Source organism: Salmo salar, chromosome ssa20 (genome assembly GCF_905237065.1).
Source record: "Salmo salar chromosome ssa20, Ssal_v3.1, whole genome shotgun sequence".
In the NCBI taxonomy this organism is placed as follows: Eukaryota; Metazoa; Chordata; class Actinopteri; order Salmoniformes; family Salmonidae; genus Salmo; species Salmo salar.
Window position 1 is genome coordinate 59,985,934 of NC_059461.1, and position 22,943 is coordinate 60,008,876.

Consider the following 22,943-nt stretch of genomic DNA (forward strand, 5'->3'; position numbering starts at 1 on the left):
AAGAACACAGTGGCCTCCATCATTCTTAAATGGAAGAAGTTTGGAACCACCAAGACTCTTCCTAGAGCTGGCCACCTGGCCAACCTGAGCAATGGGGAAGAAGGACCTTAGTCAGAGAGGTGACCAAGAATCTGATGGTCACTCTGACAGAGCTCTAGAGATCCTCTGTGGAGATGGGAGAACCTTTCAGAAGAACAACCATCTCTGCAGCGCTCCACCAATCAGGCCTTTATGGCCTGATTGGTGGAGACAGAAGCCACTCTTCAGTGGCCAGACTGAAGCCACTCTTCAGCAAAAGGCACATGACAGCCCGCTTGGAGTTTGCCAAAAGGCACCTAAGGACTCTCAGACCATGAGAAACAAGATTCTTTGTTCTGATGAAACCAAGATTGAACTCTTTGGCCTGAATGCCAAGCATCACGTCTGGAGGAAACCTGGCACCATGCCTACAGTGAAGCATGGTGGTGGCAGCATCATGCTGTGGGGATATTTCTTTAACCGAAGTCCTGAAAAAAGCTGTGCAGCAACGCTCCCCATCTAACCTGACAGAGCTTGAGAGGATCTGCAGAGAAGAATGGGAGAAATACAGGTGTGCCAAGTTTGTAGCGTCATACCCAAGAAGACTCAAGGCTGTAATCGCTGCCGAAAGTGCTTCAACAAAGTACTGAGTAAAGGGTCTGAATACTTAGGTAAATGTGATGTTTCCGTTTTTTTTATTTTTTATAAATTAGCAAAAATGACTAAAAACCTGTTTTTGCTTTGTCAATATGGGGTATTGTGTGTAGATAGATGAGGGGGGAAAAAACTATTTAATCCATTTTAGAATAAGGCTGTAAGTTAAGAGGTCTGAATACTTTCCAAATGCACTGTAGGGTGCATTCCAAATGGCACCCTAGTGCACTACTTTTGACCAAAGTACTATGTGCCCTAATCAAAAGTAGTGCACTAACTAAATAATAGGTTGCCATTTGATACGCAGTCATGTTCAGATTGATCATCCTTCCGGAATCAATATAGTTTAACTTGGACTGAGATGACTGACTGACCTCTGGAGACAAACAGGCGAGGAAGGAACGGCGCTGGAGAACCAAAACAACACAGAACGGTTCGTTTCACACATACACTATCACACAGGAACTACACTTTCACCTGAACACCTTGGAAACATTGTCCAGATCCACTTACACTGCCAAACACATAAACCATGATTCAAACATAGTATAAATATGTGTGTGTGTGTGTGTGTGTGTGTGTGTGTGTGTGTGTGTGTGTGTGTGTGTGTGTGTGTGTGTGTGTGTGTGTGTGTGTGTGTGTGTGTGTGTGTTTGTGTATGCATCTCACCAGCCAGATTGTCCATCTCCTTCTCCTGCAGCAGACTGGCAGTGTCATCGTCTCCATCCAACATCAAGTCCGTCTCTGGGCTCTGATTGGCTACTGTCTGGCTGTGGAAGCCCTTCTTCGACTTGACCAACTCATCCTCCTCGCTGCCTGGAGGGGGAGGGGCAGAAAGACAAAACAGTAGGAACAGTCACTCAGAGAACAGTCAGAACAGAGGGTGGCGAGAGAGGAATAGTCCGAAAAATCAGAAAACAGTCACAACAGTCAGACAACAGCCAGACAGAACAGTCATACAGCCAGAGAACAGTCAGACAGAACAGCCAGGAAACATTCAGACAGCTAAACATCTCTCTCCTGAACTCCAAAGAGCAGATTCATATCAGTGTAGAAAGATAAGGAAATTATAAACGCTTTCAAGTGTCACATCAGTGGAGCCAAAGGGGAATCTGGTTTTGATAGTTTTCTAAAATGCAAACCATAACATCCGGCAAGCTACAAAAGTCTGAATTATCCAGTACCCACAATCTCTACATAAAACGTCCAATGATGACTGACTTGGAGTAAAAAGAGGTGTACTGTAGTATTTCATAACTATTGACATCAGAACCCACAGTGAACATATGAACACATTTAATACATTTCCAGCATCTAAACTGATAGGCTGTTTCAGCGTTTGTTGTCAGACAAGATAAACTATGAAACACTGTTTTCCCTATAGAAAGCGGCAACAGAGTGCTGAGAATATATCTCCAGCTCAGAGTGTTTTGGAACTGTATCTATCAGCTGCTGCTGCTTCCAGAGCTCAGACAGAATCACACTGAACAAACAGATCAATAGACTGGTAACACCACCACATCTCATCATACGGCCATACAGGAACAGTCTAGTAGAACAGGACCATCCCTCTACAGGCTGTGTCCCGCCTTAAAGTTCATCCACACCATACAGTACATCCACACCATACAATTCGAACAGACTACACAGTACATACAGACTATACAGTACATACAGACTATACAGTACATCCACACCATACAGTACATCCACACTACACAGTACATCCACACCATACAGTACATCCACACCATACAGTACATCCACACCATATAGTACGTACAGACTAGACAGTACATCCACACCATACAGTACGTACAGACGATACAGTACATCCACACCATACAGTACATCCACACAATACAGTACATCCACACTATACAGTATGTACAGACTATACAGTACATCCACACCATACAGTGCATCCACACCATACAGTACATACAGACTACACAGTACATCCACACCATACAGTACATCCACACCATACAGTACATCCACACCATACAGTACATACAGACTATACAGTACATCCACACTACACAGTACATCCACACCATACAGTACATCCACACCATACAGTACATCCACACCATATAGTACGTACAGACTATACAGTACATCCACACCATACAGTACATCCACACCATACAGTGCATCCACACCATACAGTACATACAGACTACACAGTACATCCACACCATACAGTACATCCACACCATACAGTACATCCACACCATACAGTACATACAGACTATACAGTACATCCACACCATACAGTACATCCACACCATACAGTACATACAGACTATACAGTACATCCACACCATAAAGTGCATCCACACCATACAGTACATACAGACTACACAGTACATCCACACCATACAGTACATCCACACCATACAGTACATCCACACTATACAGTACGTACAGACTACACAGTACATCCACACCATACAGTACATCCACACCATACAGTACGTACAGACTACACAGTACATCCACACCATACAGTACGTACAGACTACACAGTACATCCACACCATACAGTACATCCACACCATACAGTACGTACAGACTACACAGTACATCCACACTATACAGTACGTACAGACTATAGAGTACAGCCACACCATACAGTACATCCACACTATACAGTACGCACAGACTATACAGTACATCCACACAATACAGTACATCCACACTATACAGTACATACAGACTATACAGTACATCCACACCATACAGTACATCCACACCATACAGTACATCCACACCATACAGTACGTACAGACTGCACAGTACATCCACACCATACAGTACGTACAGACCATACAGTACATACAGACTATACAGTACATCCACACCATACAGTACATACAGACCATACAGTACATCCACACCATACAGTACATCCACACTATACAGTACATCCACAACATACAGTACGTACAGACTACACAGTACATCCACACCATACAGTACATCCACACCATACAGTACATACAGACTACACAGTACATCCACACCATACAGTACATCCACACCATACAGTACGTACAGACAATACAGTACATCCACACCATACAGTACATCCACACCGTACAGTACGTACATACTGTACAGTACATCCACACCATACAGTACATACAGACTATACAGTACATCCACACCATACAGTACATCCACACTATACAGTACATCCACACCATACAGTCCATCCACACCATACAGTACATCCACACCATACAGTACATCCACACTATACAGTACATCCACACCATACAGTCCATCCACACCATACAGTACATCCACACCATACAGTACATACAGACTATACAGTACATCCACACCATACAGTACATCCACACTATACAGTACATCTACACCATACAGCACATACAAACTATACAGTACATCCACACCATACAGTACATACAGACAATACAGTACATCCACACCATACAGTACATCCACACCATACAGTACGTACAGACTATACAGTACATCCACACCATACAGTACATACAGACTATACAGTACATACAGACTATACAGTACATCTAAATGCCTTAAACTGCCTTCATCAAGTTATGTCAGCCGCAGCTCAACCCCTAGCCCAAACCCACCCCAGACCAGCCCAACCCATCCCAAGAACAATACTAGCCCCAGCCCAACCCCAACTCCAGCCCAACCTCAACCCCAGCCCAACCTCAACCTCAACCCTATCCCAAACCCACCCCAAACCAGCCCAACCCATCCCAAGAACAATACTAGCCCCAGCCCAACCCCAACTCCAGCCCAACCACAACCCCAGCCCAACCCCAACCTCAACTCTATCCCAAACCCACCCCAAACCAGCCCAACCCATCCCAAGAACAATACTAGCCCCAGCCCAACCCCAACTCCAGCCCAACCTCAACCTCAACCTCAACCTCAACCCTATCCCAAACCCACCCCAAACCAGCCCAACCCATCCCAAGAACAATACTAGCCCCAGCCCAACCTCAACCCCAACCCTAGACCTACCCCTACCCAGACCTACCCAACCCACCCCACCCCACCCCAACCCTAGCCCCAGCCCAACCCCAGCCTAACCCCAGCCCAATCCTAGCTCCAGCTCAACCCCACCCCAAGCTCTTCCCAACCCCAGCATGCCAGCTAAACCCATCCCCATCCCATCCCCAGCACACGCCTGCCACACATGACCTTACAGAGATGCCTGTGAGGATTTGTCTTCTTTAAGGTCATATAGTATCTGTGAGAAACTGGAGCAGGAACTCTGTGTGTGGAAGAAAAGCAGCAGAACACGTCTGGAGAAATGGGAGGTGTCTGACACTCGTCTGCCATGTTTTCTCTCAGCGAGGCTCTCAGTATGCCTGGCGCTCCTAGGAGGAACAAGCACCTTGTCTTGAAGAGGTCTCCTGCAACTGTTGTCAGCACGATTACTGTGAAAAAAGCAGCTTCCTGCTCTGTCTCGTGTCTGGAGAGCTTTCATCAGACGCATGGAAGAAGTTGGAGTGTTTCGGAAGTGAATTCTGTATAGCGTTAAAGAAAGGCCAGAGCCATCTAGCAGCCAGCCAGCAGCCAGCCAGCCAGCAGCCAGCCACTCGTCTAGCATCAAAGAGAAGAGAGTGAAACTTAAAACTGTAATTCAGTAAAGCGTCATTATCCTCCATAGGGTCAACAAGGGGAAGCTGAGCAGAGAAGCTGACTCTCTGATTGGCACGATGGAGCAGAGGACGCGAGTGGGAACTAGACTAAATAAACCATGCTGATTTTTACAGGCATGCCACCAACATCAATAAGAGAGAATGAGAGAGGAGAGGGAGAGCGAGCAACAGAGAGAGCAAGAGAAAGAGAGAGAGAAAAGGAGAGCAAAAAAAAGAGTGAGAGGAGGGGGACCGAGCAAACTGCTTTGTCCACAATGCAATTTAGTTATCAAGGGGTAGAATATAGGGTTATAAATAATCAGAAAAAAAAGCAGGACAGGGAGAGAAAAGGTGCTGACATGAACAGCCATCTTGTCATGAGTGATAGCCACTCTACTCAGAGATGTTCCCTAATCAAAGCGGGCGGTGAGATAGACGGCCGTTTGTCAACATTAAGATCTGACAGCGCTGAGGTGTCAAGGCTGCCTCATTAGAAAGCTTTTAAATCCTCCACCTTTCCCCTCACAACACATGGAGGAGGAGGAAAGAGATTGGGACACTTTGTTTCTACCATAATTCATTTCTTTAGTCTGTGACCTAAACAGGACAGCTGTACCTCATCCCACAGACCCTAACCCTGTAGCACAGATAGCAGCAACATCACAAACTCTACCTGCAGCAGGGTTAACCAATATAGTAGTTCTCCTTCTACACTCCAATCACCCAAGGCCTTCTGCAAATAATTTGGGATGCAACAACGTATTAAACCAATCCAAAATAAGTAGAATTTTAACATAAAACATTTTAACATTGATATTGTGTTTTTATATAGGAAGAATGCCAAAGATAAGGTGATCAGGTTTATGATTCAGAATCATCAAGAAAAGAAAAGAAAAGCATTGAAGATAGGGAGAGAGAGGGACCGGGAGTGGAAGAGAGAGGGAGAGAGAGAAAAGGGGGGAGAGAGCAAGAGGAGGAGGAAGAGAGAGCAAAGCTAATGTCACCCATTCCCTATCGCCATGTCAACAAGACAGACTGACACATTTTCAATGTTTCCACTACGATGACATTTCCCTCCCAGTCTGAGGGCGATGATAGCAAGTGGATGTGGGCTTTCAGCTTTGGTCAAATAAAGTTTACAATCTCAGAGAAGGGAACTATTTTAGAGTTCAGTAGTTTTACTGTTCAATGTGGAATAGATAATAGTTGATAGGCTTCTAAAAAGAAGCAAAGGCTCAAACTGTGATATAATGGTCCATGTTTTATATATTGGGAGAACTCTGAAGTATTCTGTGGCATGAGCCTTTCATTTTTATAGCCTCAGTCAGAGTCAGGGAGCGTGTGTTTTTCTTGGTCTCCTACGTCTCCTACGCCCCAACCTCTCGCTCCTTAAGGAGAAACTCTATCACATGTTCTTTCACTTAACAGCCTACTCTGCTACAGTACATTTCCCAACAGAGGAATAAGGCTAACGGCAAATATACTTTAGAATAATTCAATATATACAACCATAAATAAAATATGAAACATTAGAATTACAGTGGAGCTTTTTTGAATAACAAATATTGTACATAAATTACACAAATTGGATCAAACAAAATGGGCAATACTGCTATGCAGGACATGTATATTTACTGCTAAAGAAAGAGTCTGAACATCCATCATTTATGTTTTGGAAACCTATTAAAAAAGCTTTAAGTTGTGTGTTCGTCCACCACACTAGCGATCTGACCAGAACCGTTTTGGAGAGAACTTTTCCTCCTATGCCTCCACGCTACCAACACAGATCCCGCCCAGAACAGCGAAATCGGAGACAGATGCAAAGTTTTAGCGTTTGTTTTGGACGGTAACAGCAATGCAGAATGGGCTTTTTCCTCCTCCTCTTTTGCCTCTTCCCTCTCTCCAGACACTGTTCCCAGATGGGGGTGTCCCTCTACCCCTAACAAACCCAGCCTTAACCCATGCCTACCTGTCTCTGTAATGTCTCTATGCTTTATGACATGATAATCCTACAGAGTGATAACAGGGCAAAACACCACTTTGTCTCCTTGCACTGCTTCATGAACTGTGTTTCATATAGTAGCATTTCCTAATCACATAGCAGTGTTTCCTTAAATGTAGTCCCCTCTTCTCTTCTCTTCCATTTTCCAGCCTACATCATTCCCAGATCTCTCTCTGCCCTCCTATGCAGCCTCTCTCCCTCCCCCCGCCTCTCTCTCCACGGGATTCACATTCCACACGATACAAGCAGTCCAGCATCACTGAACCCTGGGATAGTCTGAACGCTGGGAGACGCTGCTCAGTCTAAAACAGGAAAAGATAAGAGACAGAGAGCGGAAACAGAAAGTAGAGACAGAGAGTAGAGAGAGAATAGAAACAGAGTAGAGAGAGAGTAGAAACAGAGAGTAGTAACAGAGAGTAGAGAGAGAGTAGAGAGAGTAGAAACAGAGAGTAGAGACAGAGAGTAGAGAGAGAGAGTAGAGACAGAGAGTAGAGAGAGAGTAGAAACAGAGAGTAGAGACAGAGAGTAGAGAGAGAGTAGAGAGAGTAGAAGCAGAGAGTAGAGAGAGACTGGAGACAGAGAGTAGAGACAGAGAGTAGAGAGAGAGTAGAAACAGAGAGTAGAGAGAGAGAGTAGAGACAGAGAGTAGAGAGAGAGTAGAGAGAGAGTAGAGACAGAGAGTAGAGACAGAGAGTAGAGACAGAGTAGAGAGAGAGTAGAGACAGAGAGTAGAGACAGAGAGTAGAGACAGCGAGTAGAAACAGAGAGTAGAGAGAGAGTAGAGACAGAGTAGAGAGAGAGTAGAAACAGAAAGTAAAGAGAGAGTAGAGGCAGAGAGTAGAGAGAGAGTAGAGACAGAGTAGAGAGAGAGTAGAAACAGAAAGTAAAGAGAGAGTAGAGAGAGAGTAGAGACAGAGAGTAGAGAGAGAGTAGAGACAAAGTCTCATTACTACACCCTCTATACCTGGAGATCAGCCCTGGCCTAGATACTCTGTAAGTACGGTAGATTCTCTGTAGCTAGATGCTCTGTGGCTAGATGCCCTTAAGCTTGATGCCCTGTTGCGAGAGGCTCTGTAGCTAGATCCCCTGTAGCTAGATGCCCTGTAGATAGATGTTCTGTAGCTAGATGCTCTGTAGCTATAGCTAAATGTCCTGTAGCGAGATGCTCTGTAGCTAGATGCTCTGTAGCTAAATGCTCTGCAGCTAGATGCTCTGTAGCTATAGCTAGATGCCCTGTAGCTAGATGCTCTGTAGTTGGATGCTCTGTAGCTAAATGTTCTGTTGCTAGATGCTCTGTAGCTAGATACCCTGTAGCTAGATGCCTTGTAGCTAAATGCTCTGTAGCTAGATTGTCTGTAGCTAGATGCCCTGTAGCTAGAAGCTCTGGAGTTAGATGCTCTGTAGCTAGATGCTCTGTAGCTAGAAGCTCTGGAGCTAGATGCTCTGTAGCTATAGCTAGATGCCTTGTAGCTAGATGCCCTATAGCTAGAAGCTCTGGAGATAGATGCTCTGTAGCTAGATGCTCTGTAGCTAGAAGCTCTGGAGCAAGATGCTCTGTAGCTAGAAGCTCTGGAGCTAGATGCTTTGTAGCTAGATGCTCTGTAGCTAGATGCCCTGTAGCTAGAAGCTCTGGAGCTAGATGCTCTGGAGCTAGAAGCTCTGGAGCTAGATGCTCTGTAGCTAGAAGCTCTGTAGCTAGAAGCTCTGTAGCTAGAAGCTCTGTAGCTAGATGCTCTGTAGCTAGAAGCTCTGTAGCTAGATGCTCTGTAGCTAGATGCTCTGGAGCTAGATGCTCTGTTGTTATACCTTTACTCATCACTTACTGTATTATTGAGGTTCCAGACATGCTCCACAGAGTTATACCTTAGAGAGCTCATTGAAAGTCAGTCAGACAACATGCAGCTCTCATCTCCTTCAGAGTGAATCTTCATTAGTCATAATAATGAACCAGGGAACGGCAGGCTAGAGAGGATATAGTATAATTTACAGAATGGTAGCTAGTGATGATGTGTGTTCTACTGCTATGTAGTAGAGTGTGTGTTTGTCTGCGTGTGCGTGAATTTGTGTGTGCATGTGTGTGCAAATTCTGCTGTAACGAGCTATAAAGATCAGTGTGTGAGTAGCAGAGGGTCAGAGAGAGCCTGGTTGTCCACTACTTTTGACCAGAGCCTATGGGGAAAAAGGTGCCATTTGGGACGCACACTGCCTGTTCATCTGAGCAGGGCAGCAAGGACACCTGGAGGTAGAACAGCCTGTTAAACACTGGATCAATATGAACCTGACTTCCATTTCATGGTTCCCCAGTTCCAATCAGCTAACTATATCCTCTGCTGCTGCTACAGAACACAGAATGTATAGTCCTACTGACAGACAGAGGGCAGAGACACAACGCTAACTCTCCTTAGTCCCCCTCACCCTGTCAATGTTGAAATTTCAATCCACACATTCAAGAAGCAACCGAAGAGTAAACTCTCTCGCTCTCTCAACAGGCCTTCCCACTAAAATATATATCTGTAATAACCACTATATAGCTAACAATCCACTGGCATTATGTTTAGTTAACTTCTATATCTGTAATAACCACTATATAGCTAACAATCCACTGGCATTATGTTTAGTTAACTTCTATATCTGTAATAACCACTATATAGCTAACAATCCACTGGCATTATGTTTAGTTAACTTCTATATCTGTAATAAACACTATATAGCTAACAATCCACTGGCATTATGTTTAGTTAACTTCTATATCTGTAATAACCACTATATAGCTAACAATCCACTGGCATTATGTTTAGTTAACTTCTATATCTGTAATAAACAGACTATGTTCTATATATGTGTACTACGGTTGGTGGGAGTGGCTGTCAAACCACAGGAAACAGAGTTTGGAGACGGAGACTACTAACGATCCGATGCTCTTAGATTATCCGCTACAGATACATCTCATCTTTAATATGGGCTGTGTCCCAAATCGCACCACATTTCCTATATAGAGCACTACTTTCGACCAGGGCCCATAGGGAGAGTGGGGGAGGGTATAGATAGTGAGGGGGGAGAGAGAGAGAGGGAGAGAGGAAAGGGGGGGAGCAAGAGAGAGAGAGCAAAAAATACAATCCTTCTCACAGGAGAAACTTATACATTATTGTAGTCATTAGAACCACTGAGAGACACCAGGGTGTCAAAAAGTCTTCAGACTGGGAGAGACACCACTGACACGCACATACACCACCTACTAAAGGACAGGGAGAACAACAATTTACAAACAGGAAAAAAAGTATTGACAACATTATTTTCATCAGGGTCTGCTGCAGAAAGAAAGCATCAGAACTAAGAGAGAGAGAGAGAGAGAGAGAGAGAGAGAGAGAGAGAAAGATAGAGAGAGAGAAAGAGATAGAGAGAGAAAGAGAAAGAAAGATAGAGAGAGAAAGAGAGAGAGAGAGAGAGAAAGTGAGAGAGAGCAAGCGAGAGAAAGATAGAGAGAGAGAAAGAAAGAGAGAAAGCGAGAGAGAGAGAGCAAGCGAGAGAGAGAGAGAGAGAAAGATAGAGAGAGGGAGATAAAGAAAGAGAGAGAGAAAGCGAGAGAGAGAGAGAGAGAGCAAGCGAGAGAGAGAGAGAGAGAGAAAGATAGAGAGAGAGAAAGAAAGAGAGAGAGAAAGAGAAAGAAAGAGAGGAAGCGAGAGAGAGAGAGAGCGAGAAAGAGAGAGAGAGATAGCGAGAGAGCAAGCGAGAGAGAGAGAGATAAAGATACAGAGAGAGAGAAAGATACAGAGAGAGAGAAAGATACAGAGAGAGAAAGAAAGAGAGAGAGAGAAAGCGAGAGAGAAAGCGAGAGATAGATGGATAGATAGGAGAGAGAGAGAGAGAGAGAGAGAGAGAGAGAGAGAGAGAGAGCAAGCGAGAGAGCAAGCGAGAGAGAGAGAGATAAAGAGAGAGAGAGATAAAGAGAGAGAGAGAGATAAAGATACAGAGAGAGAAAGAGAGAGAGAGAGAGATAGATAGATAGATAGATAGATAGATAGATAGATAGATAGATAGATAGATAGATAGATAGATAGATAGATAGATAGATAGATAGATAGATAGATAGATAGATAGATAGATAGATAGATAGATAGATAGATAGATAGATAGATAGATAGATAGATAGATAGATAGATAGATAGATAGATAGATAGATAGATAGATAGAGCTGTCTGGACAGTTGAGAAAGGAACCATAGTAAAATAAGAAGCAGACGGTCTGTGTGATATTAACATGGGCCACCTGCAGCCCAGAGAGAAACCAGCTGGTGTGTGTGTGTGTTATCTGTAGGAGTTGAGAGGCCAGATGACATGCTGACCCAACAGTCAGCTCCCCCAGCACAGCCAGTCTGCATCCCAAATGGCACCCTATTCCCTACATAGTGCACTACTTTTGACCAGAGCCTCTGAGCCTCTGGTCAAAAGTAATGCACTATGTAGGGAATAGGGTACCATTTGGGAAGCAGCCTCAGTTACACAGAGACCCGTATGTGCGAGGTCAAAACTAGGGCCCAGAGTTTCTCCTGGAGGTCAAACTCCTTGTCCTCCTCATTCTAGACCTGGCCCTCATAATACTAGACCTGGCCCTCTTCATACTAGACCTGGCCCTCCTCATAATAGACCTGGCCCTCCTCATACTAGACCTGGCCCTCCTCATACTAGACCTGGCCCTCCTCATACCAGACCTGGCCCTCCTCATACCAGACCTGGCCCTCCTCATACTAGACCTGGCCCCCTTCATACTAGACCTGGCCCTCCTCATACCAGACCTGGCCCTCCTCATACTAGACCTGGCCCTCCTCATACTAGACCTGGCCCTCCTCATACTAGACCTGGCCTGCCTCATTCTAGACCTGGCCCTCCTCATACCAGACCTGGCCCTCCTCATACTAGACCTGGCCCTCCTCATACTAGACCTGGCCCTCCTTATACTAGACCTGGCCTGCCTCATTCTAGACCTGGCCCTCCTCATACTAGACCTGGCCCTCCTCATACTAGACCTGTCCCTCCTTATACTAGACCTGGCCTGCCTCATTCTAGACCTGGCCCTCCTCATTCTAGACCTGGCCCTCCTCATACTAGACCTGGCCCTCCTCATACTAGACCTGGCCCTCCTCATACTAGACCTGGCCTGCCTCATTCTAGACCTGGTCCTCCTCCTACTAGACCTGGCCCTCCTTATACTAGACCTGGCCCTCCTCATACTAGACCTGGCCCTCCTTATACTAGACCTGGCCCTCCTCATACTAGACCTGGCCCTCCTCATACTAGACCTGGCCCTCCTCATACCAGACCTGGCCCTCCTCATACTAGGCCTGGCCCTCCTCATACTAGACCAGGCCCTCCTTATACCAGACCTGGCCCTCCTCATACTAGACCTGGCCCTCCTCATACTCGACCTGGCCCTCCTCATACCAGACCTGGGTCATCAGGCATGGGTTAGAGAACTGGCCTAATGACTGCTCACCTCCATTCACTATGAAATATCATACCTCCCGATGTGTGCAGACAACTTGGAACAATAGGATTTAATAGCATCAGAAAAATGAATGATGTTTTATTTTTTAACATTGTTTTGTTTGATGTGGAAGCATTTTTTATTTAAAGGTAGACTCAGCGAAATGACGTTGCCACGAGCAGCACCGCAGATATTGAGATGAGCGAGATGCAAGACTTCGCTCTCACACAATCACACACAGTATCTGCGCATGTGCACGGGTTCACGTCACATTGTTACAGCGTGGTAGCCAGGGCACCAAAACAGCGGAGAAGTTGAGCCTCACGCTTCAAGGCTCTTAGTTGTTGCAGAAATTTACCCACTATACTGTTTATTTTCTGAATCTACGTCATATCGCTGAGTCTACCTTTGAACAAAATACTTTGAGATGTTTGTTCTTTGTAGAGTTTCTAAATCAATAGATTTTACTCCATCTGCTCTGCTAGGCTGCGTCCCAAGTGGCACCCTATTCCCATCAGTTTATAGTGCACTACTTTTGACCAGGGTCCACAGGGCTCTGGTCAAAAGTAGTGCACCATATAAGGAATAGGGTGCCACTTGGGACGTAGACCTGTCAGTTCAATGAGGGAAAGTTTGAGACTAAGAGCACAACAGTAAAATGACTAAGTCTATAAAAATAAAATGTTTCATTGAACGGACGTGTCATGTTCAATTGACAGAGGCAGTAAATATGTTACTTATAAAAATGACAATAAACTTCTCTCAGCTCAGCAACAGGCCCTGCCCATAGTGCACGGCTCAACCCTGGACCCTGAGGACACTGAGACCCTCTATAGCTCCTCACTTTATAATGCTGGCCTTGACAGTGAGAAGAACCAAGTGGTTGTCTGGGGTCATACAACATTATGAATGACAGGATTGTACTGTGTGGAGAGAGACCGCGGCTACTGTCATGTATACCCCTAACCCTGTCATGTATCACCCAAACCCTAGCCCAAACCACTGAGTATTCCATCAGTAGACGAGTTACTTCTACAGACCTTGTAGAATAGAGGACAAGTCAGAAGCAGATATCATTATAGCTGACAAGAAAAACTGTTGAATTAGGGTTGCTTGTTACAGTTTTCAACCACACATCAATCAGTCAATTAATTCAATGAATCAATTAGCCAGGAGCATGCTGACTAACCATAGTCGTCCAGCGTCTTGCAGGGGATGTCCAGGTGGGTGGAGCCAAAGGGGTTCCGTACGAATCTCCGCCTCCTCCGTAAGTCGTCCTCCCAGTAGTCCAGACGCCAGAAGTCATTCAGCTGACTGAGAGACAGACAGAGATAGACAGGTTAGACTGAGAGACAGACAGAGATAGATAGGTTAGACTGAGAGACAGACAGAGATAGACAGGTTAGACTGAGAGACAGACAGAGATAGACAGGTTAGACTGAGAGACAGACAAGGATAGATATACAGGTTAGACTGAGAGACAGACAGAGAGAGATAGACAGGTTAGACAGACAGACAGAGAGAGAGAGACAGGTTAAACTGAGAGACAGACAGAGAGAGAGAGAGACAGGCTAGACAGAGACAGACAGAGAGAGACAGGTTAGACTGAGAGACAGACAGAGATAGACAGGTTAGACAGAGACAGACAGAGAGAGACAGGTTAAACAGAGACAGACAGAGATAGACAGGTTAGACTGAGAGACAGACAGAGATAGACAGGTTAAACAGAGACAGACAGAGAGAGATAGACAGGTTAGACTGAGAGACAGACAGAGAGAGATAGACAGGTTAGACTGAGAGACAGACAGAGAGAGATAGACAGGTTAGACTGAGACAGACAGAGAGAGACAGGTTAAACAGAGACAGACAGAGAGAAAGAGACATGTTAGACTGAGAGACAGACAGAGAGAGAGAGAGAGAGAGAGAGAGACAGGCTAGACAGAGAAAGACAGAGATAGACAGGTTAGACTGAGAGCAGGTTAGAATACACACACACACACACACACACACACACACACACACACACACACACACACACACACACACACACACACACACACACACACACACACACACACACACACACACACACACACACACACACACACACACACACACACACACAGCACCACAACACCAGGATCCATCCCCACAGCAGCAGCAGCAGAAGCTACTACACTATAAATCACTAACACTGCCATTAACAAATACAGCATCAAATTACAAGTCTAAATGGCCCAGCTTGTCTCCTTTTTTACTATGTTTTTTAACAAGACTTGTAAATCAGAGAGGTAGGACTCTCAACACAGGCAGGGAGGGAGGCAGGGAGAGATGGAGGGAAGGTGGGAAGGAGGCAGGGAGGGATGGAGGGAGAAAGGGAGAGAAGGAGGGAGAGAGAGAGAAAGGAGGGTGAGAGGCAGGGAGAGGAGGGAGGCATGGAGGGAGGGAGGCAGGGAGGGAGGGATGGATGGAGGGAAGGTGGGAAGGAGGGAGGGAGGCAGCAACATGGGGTTTAATAATGATGGGGAGGGTCTGAGAACACTCCCTCCCTGTGTGTATGTGGAGCCATGATTAAAATAATGTGTTGAAATATTCATTGAAATGATTCCCAGGGCCCTGGGGCAACCCAAAAGAAAATTGCATTTTTATTCATTATTAATAACAGCGAATTAGAGCCTTAAAAACCGGAGAGAAAGAAGGGAACAGCTCCAGCATCTGGTAACCATCTTTGTAAAAATGATTATTCCAACATTCGCAGGGAGGACCAGGGAAGGAGGATAATTTTATTGCTCGCAGCTAATGCAAACCATTAAGCAGTTGGCCCAGCATCAGGTTACTAAGTGCAGCTCTGGCTGGACACATTTCAAAGGCTTTGTGTTTCATTCAAGGGGAACTAAAAGTAGAAAATCACTGCAAGTCATTTACGTACTCTAAATGGAGCTGTGGAGAGAAATATGGAGCGAGGGAGAGAGTGATGATTAAAGTAGAGCAGATGACAGTTTGGTCTGAGAAGATCCTCAGTCACATCAATGGACCATGTGCTTCAACTTCATCCTCTCCATCTAGACCAGAGTGAGGAATTACACAGTCCTCCTGCTCCTCTGACCGTGTCCCACATGGCACCATATTCCCTATACACTGAGTGTATAAAACATTAGGAACAGCTTCCTAATATTGAGTTGCTGTCACGCCCTGACCATAGAGAGCCCTTGTTTCTCTATGGTGTAGTAGGTCAGGGCGTGACTAGGGGGTAGTCTAGTTTAATATTTCTATGTTGTGTTCTAGTTTATATTTTCTAGGTTGGTGTTTTGTATGATTCCCAATTAGAGGCAGCTGGTAATCGTTGTCTCTAATTGGGGATCATATTTAAGCAGCTATTTTTCCCACCTGTGTTTGTGGGATATTGTTTTGTGTTTGTGCCTGTGCACCACGTAGTCACGTTTAGTTGTTCGTTTTTTTTATTTATTAGTTTTATTTGTTTTTGCTTGAAGTTTCACTTTGGAATAAAGATGTGGAACTCTACACATGCTGCGCCATGGTCCCGTTCTTACGACAACCGTGAGAGTTGCACCCTCCTTTGCCATCAGAATGGCCTCAATTCATTGGGGCATTGACTCTACAAGGTGTCAAAAGCATTCCACAGGGATGCTGGCTCATGTTGACTCTAATGCTTCCCACAGTTGTGTCAAGTTGCCTGGATGTCCTTTAGGTTGTGAAACATTCTTGATACACACAGGAAACTGTTGAGTGTGAAACCCAGCAGTGTTGCAGTTCTTGACACACTCAAACCTGTGTGCCTGGCACCTACTACCATACCCCGTCCAAAGGCACTTAAATATTTTGTCTTGCCCACTCACCATCTGAATGGCACATATACACAATCCATGTCTCAATTGTCTCAAGGCTTAAAAATGCTTCTTTAACCTGTCTCCTGCCCTTCATATACACTGATTGAAGTGCATTTAACAAGTGACATCAATAAGGGATCATAGCTTTCACCTGGATTCACCTGGTCAGTCTGTCATGGAAGGAGCAGTTCCTAATGTTTGTACACTCAGTGTATAGCGACCTACTTTCAGCCAGGGCTCTTTCATTTTCCTTTTACCAGTACAGAGCCATATTAAAATGATGCCTCCACCTCCACCTTAAAAATGAATGTATTACCACTACCAAAAACAAGAACAACATCAACCCAGACAGCCGCCCAGTTACCAATCCACCTCCAGCTTTGGCAATCTGGCTAGCAGCCAGGGCTACCATTATATAGTCCCCCCCGATATTGAGTCAGTCTAAACAGATTAACTTGTTACAAGGGGATCACATCACCAAACCGTTCTATGAATATAATATGAATATAATATGAATTTAATATCTACAACTGTCAGTAAGCTGAAGGCTCAGGAGACTTAGCAGGCCTTTGACAGCCACGAGAGCTCAGTCTCAGTTAAGCATCAATCAACTGTGTGTGTGAGTGTGTGTGTTTGTGCAGAGTATCAGTGTGCCTAGAGCTTGTCCCCTGTCTATCAGTCTCCCAGCAGGCTTGAAGCTGAAGAACAGAGATGTCAGTAGGTGGAGAGGCGAATCCACGTAAATTATATTGTAAATGCTAGATTACACAGCCAGAAAAATGGAAATCCACTGAAGGCAGATGAGAGATTACTGTTACAGATTATAACCCCTAATTCCCACTACAAATAGACTGCCAACCACGGTGGGGGAGGAAGGAGCTGCTTTGAACATTTGCTCTGCACCGCATTAAACACATTAAACACATATGATGCATGAGATTTGATAATCATTTGTGTACAGCAGCCTAAACTGCAAGAAAAAATGTTTTCATTTGTATCTAGCTAATACGAATCAAACGTTCAACAAACCAACCCCAACATTACAAGGTTTGATTAACCAAGCAAACGTGATGATTTCTCTCCCCCTGACCCCCCACCCCAACCTCATCCCCCACCCAGCCTCATCCCCACGCCAACCTCATCCCCCACCATATGCTTTCACTTTGGAGGTGGTTTAGTAGTGAATGAAAAGGAGAAAGAGAAAGATGAGGAGGAGGAGGAGGAGGAGGAGGAAAGGGAGAGAGGAGAAGGGCCAGTGATACTCTAAACCGTGTGGTTGGCAGCAGTCAGGTTCTGGACCTTCGTGCCAACCTGCTGTACTTAAGGAGGCTGGGCCAGGCAGTTCAGTGAGCGTGGTCCGGGATGTCTTCCAAATGGCACCCGATGCACACCCTATACTATGGGTCTTGGTCTAAAGTGCACTATATAGGGAATGCTATGTGGGAGGCAGACTGGATGATCTGGTGCTGGGGGGCTCTGGGGAATGGCTCCCATAGGGGGCTAACTCAGTTAGCTCACACACAGATCTAAAACACTAGACTCCTAAGGGCTCTGGTCAAAAGTAGTGCACCATATAGGGAATATGGTGCCCTTTGGGACACAGCCCCAGAGAGAGGCCAAGGTGAGAGAGACACAGAGAGTGACATCATTCCTCTCTCAGTCTGGGAGTGTATTGAAAGTATTTGGAGCGGGGTTTTTTTATTTGTTTTTTTGTGTGACCAAATCTTTATTTATTTGTAATTTTTGGTAGTCTGTGTGGTATTCTGTGTGAACTGATGGTATTGTAAGTGTATTGAATTTGATGATATTCTGATTGTACTAATGGTATTCTGAGTGTACTGATGGTATTGTAAGTGTATTGATGGTATTCTAAGTGTATTCCAATAGTATATTTGGAGCAGAGTGAGAGAGAAGGACACAAAGACAGATTGCAAACTGAGAGGTGTTAAAACTGTGAAGTTATCATCGATAAATTCACTCAAATCCATCAAATAGGACATGTCTGATATTCTCCAGCATCTGAAGCTATATGTCTTCTCTGCTTTGCTGAATCCAATATGAGCACAACAAAGCTTCATTTCATGCATGAGCTAGAGAAATGCATGCTGGGAAATAATGTGATGCTAGAACAGCTTCAGACACAGATGTACTCCAGGCGGGTTACAAAGTCTGTTTGATACTAAAACAAAGATTTAGTAAATGTCTGCCAGCTAAGGTCTTCTATTGATGTTAGGCTAACATTAGACCTGTAGAAACAGACAAATACTACTAAATGATATGAGGGTAAATACAAAATAGTGAATCAAATCCTTTGACTAGGCGCGTCCTTGGAATATACTGAACATTTCATCAATAGAGACTGTAAAGTGCGAGGCAGTGACAGCCAGTTTATCTCAATGGGATCTGTGAGGAGGACTGACTGGCTCTCCACTCCCCTGTTCTCCACTCGTAGTGGGGATTCATGACAGGCATAAAGAATGACTGAGGCCAAGCCTCCCAGAAACTGGCTAAATTTATTAGCCCTGTCACACATCAATCACACAAATGGATTTCAAACTGCATTTTAAAAGCTAATTTTCCAGACCTGATAACCAAGAGGAAACATGGTGGCCATTATTCACAGAAGCTTTTAGATCGTAGGTGCAGCACAATAAATGTGTAAAAAGGCTATCTTCTCTCCTTTTTCCTCTGTGTATTCAAATCCCATATCTCCGGAATGTATGTATGTGTATGTGTATGTGTGTGTGTGTGTTTGTGTATTGTGTGTGTGTGTGTGTGTGTGTGTGTGTGTGTGTGTGTGTGTGTGTGTGTGTGTGTGTGTGTGTGTGTGTGTGTCTCGGGGCTGTGGAGACAGAGACAGATTTAACACCCCCGCTCCACAGGGAATGTGTTCTGTTTGTAAAAGGCAGTAAAACCTGACAGCCATGACTCAAAATAAAACGGTGAAGAGGGAAATAAAAGGATTGAAAACAATTTTCCAGCACAAATACAGCCCAATCTAGGACAGTGGGAGCTGGTTTGTAGTGATGAACTAGACTTGTATTGGCACTGGGGACAGTTATAGTATAGTGATATAGTATAGTTACAGTATAGTAGTAAAGTATAGTTATATATAGTGACTTAACTCCGCACCAATGACACGACTCTACTTCCTCCCATTTTCCATTGAGATTATTCATCGGAGAGGAGAGAAGGAGGAGGAGAGGAAGGGAGGAATAGGGCAGGCTAATACTAATACTTGGTGTCTGTTAGGCCTGCACTTTGCTGCCTGCAGATAATCTTAGAGGCTTGTTTATGACTGAACTGTCCATCAAAGTGCAGCTAAAATAACTACTTATAACACTGTATGTCAAAGCACAGCTACAATGACTAGCTACCACTCAGAAAGACAGACAGAGAAGCAGGCAGCAGAGATGGAGAAACTGTCTGTATCCAGTCTGTCAGGTTATTCTCACCTTCTCACTCCACGTTTGCGTCCAAAATTACACCCTATTTTACCAAAGCCCTATGGGCCCTGGTCAAAAGTAGTGCACTATATAGGGTATAGGGTGCCATTTGAGACACATCCCATCTCTAGCGCCTGGCTGTTGTATGCTGCCCCCCATCAAGGTCATATCTCTGTTAGAAAAACAACAAACCATTATATCAGCAAACCATTACAGCTGACCACGTTGTCAATGACCCAGTTAAGAGTGTTCACTCCAGTGTTCTTCAAACACGGCGGTAAACTGGACCATGGTCCTGATGTTTATTTCTACAATGTTTATTTCTACTGTATATGAACCATAACCCTCTGGAGGGACAATCATTCAGATAGAACAGAAGTATACACATTTCAGTTAGAACAGAACTAACCATGTTTCAGTTAGAACAGAACAAATCATGTTTCAGTTAGAACAGAACTAACCATGTTTCAGTTAGAACAGAACAAATCATGTTTCAGTTAGAACAGAACTAACCATGTTTCAGTTAGAACAGAATTATACACATTTCAGTTAGAACAGAACTAACCATGTTTCAGTTAGAACAGAACAAATCATGTTTCAGTTAGAACAGAACTAACCATGTTTCAGTTAGAACAGAACTAACCATGTTTCAGTTAGAACAGAACAAATCATGTTTCAGTTAGAACAGAACTAACCATGTTTCAGTTAGAACAGAATTATCCATGTTTCAGTTAGAACATAACTAACCATGTTTCAGTTAGAACAGAACAAACCATGTTTCAGTTAGACCAGAACTAACCATGTTTCAGTTAGAACAGAATTATTCATGTTTCAGTTAGAATAGAACTAACCATGTTTCAGTTAGAACAGAACTAACCATGTTTCAGTTAGAACAGAACTAACCATGTTTCAGTTAGAACAGAACAAATCATGTTTCAGTTAGAACAGAACTAACCATGTTTCAGTTAGAACAGAACAAATCATGTTTCAGTTAGAACAGAACTAACCATGTTTCAGTTAGAACAGAACAAACCATGTTTCAGTTAGAACAGAACTAACCATGTTTCAGTTAGAACAGAATTATTCATGTTTCAGTTAGAATAGAACAAACCATGTTTCAGTTAGAACAGAACTAACCATGTTTCAGTTAGAACAGAACAAACCATGTTTCAGTTAGAACAGAACTAACCATGTTTCAGTTAGAACAGAATTATTCATGTTTCAGTTAGAATAGAACAAACCATGTTTCAGTTAGAACAGAACTAACCATGTTTCAGTTAGAACAGAACTAACCATGTTTCAGTTAGAACAGAACTAACCATGTTTCAGATGGAACAGCGCTATTCATATTTCAGATCATTCAGTTGGAACAAACCTATTCATGTTTCAGTTAGAACAGAACTAACCATGTTTTAGTTAGAAAAGAACTAACCATGTTTCAGTTAGAACAGAACTAACCATGTTTCAGAACAGAACTAACCATGTTTCAGTTAGAAGAGAATTATCCATGTTTCAGTTAGAACAGAACTAACCATGTTTCAGTTAGAATAGAACTAACCATGTTTCAGTTAGAACAGAACTAACCATGTTTCAGTTAGAACAGAACTAACCATGTTTCAGTTAGAACAGAACTAACCATGTTTCAGTTAGAACAGAACTAACCATGTTTCAGATAGAACAGAACTAACCATGTTTCAGATGGAACAGCGCTATTCATATTTCAGATCATTCAGTTGGAACAAAACTATTCATGTTTCAGTTACAACAGAACTAACCATGTTTTAGTTAGAATAGAACTAACCATGTTTCAGTTAGAACAGAACTAACCATGTTTTAGTTCGGACAGCGCTATCTATCATTTTAGACATTTTAGTCATTTTAGCAGACGCTCTTATCCAGAGCGACTTACAGAATTGAATGCATACATTTCATTCATTTTGTTTCTTTTTTTTCTCCGTACTGGTCCCCCGTTTTAATTAGAACAGAACTATAATGGTTTCAGCATCAGCCAGTTTGTCCTGACAGAGAGGACTAAAAAAGATTCAATAAAACACAATTATATTCTCTTTAAATGCTTCCATTTGAGACTAGGGGATAATTAGAATAAATAGCAGTAATCAGTGACTAGTCTATTTAAAGAGGCAGGACTGGTTAGTGTATCACCACACACACCCTGTCCTGTGAAGGGGGTGCCTTGCCCTGCGCCCCGAGCCCCACACTCTGCGCCCCCAAGCCCCGCGTGACACTGACACTAAACACACTCCAGAGCTCTCAGATTAAGTCCTTCTGAGAACAAATGGTCTTTCTTCTCTCCTCCGTCCACACTCTGTCCATCTACCAATGAGAGGAAGCTATTCATTGTCTATGGTCTGTCAATGGTTTAGGCTAGGGTCACTGTTAACATGATTCACTGGTCAGTATTACTATGACACACTAAACCATTCTGCTCTGGGGACATGCTAACCATGTCCTAAAATGTAAGCATGGAAGTACCAGGGTTGCAAAATTCTGGTAATTTCCCCCAAATTCTCAGGTTTTCTACAAATACTGGTTGGAGGATGCTGGATTTCCTGCTTATTCCCTTGTGATTTTCCAACTTGGATTTCTGTAAAACCTGAGAATTTTGGAAAAGTTACCAGAATTTTGCAACCCTAGGAAGTACTGCATGATGGTCTCTCAAAAACAAATCATCTACCAAACCATTATACTTCTGAAACCCGCCATATCTGTCACAGCTTTCTGAAGGATCGGACCGAAACGCAGCGTGTTCGTAGTTCCACATCTTGTTATTAATCGTGAAACTAAATGCAATACACCAACCACTTTAAATAACAAAACAACA

The 22,943-nt window shown here is 43.8% G+C and overlaps 1 protein-coding gene across 3 annotated transcripts in view; it reads right to left on the reverse strand.

The window, feature by feature from the left end:
* LOC106580977 (neurobeachin) overlaps positions 1-22,943 on the reverse strand; it is a 344,141-nt gene that overhangs the window by 131,323 nt on the left and 189,875 nt on the right. For all 3 annotated transcript variants that reach the window (XM_045703701.1, XM_045703700.1, XM_014162593.2), the window contains 2 exons: positions 13,997-14,121; positions 1,342-1,488 (listed from right to left, as the gene is read on the reverse strand). In XM_045703701.1, coding sequence (XP_045559657.1) covers positions 1,342-1,488; positions 13,997-14,121 — 272 coding nt within the window. The remainder of the gene's footprint in view (positions 1-1,341; positions 1,489-13,996; positions 14,122-22,943) is intronic.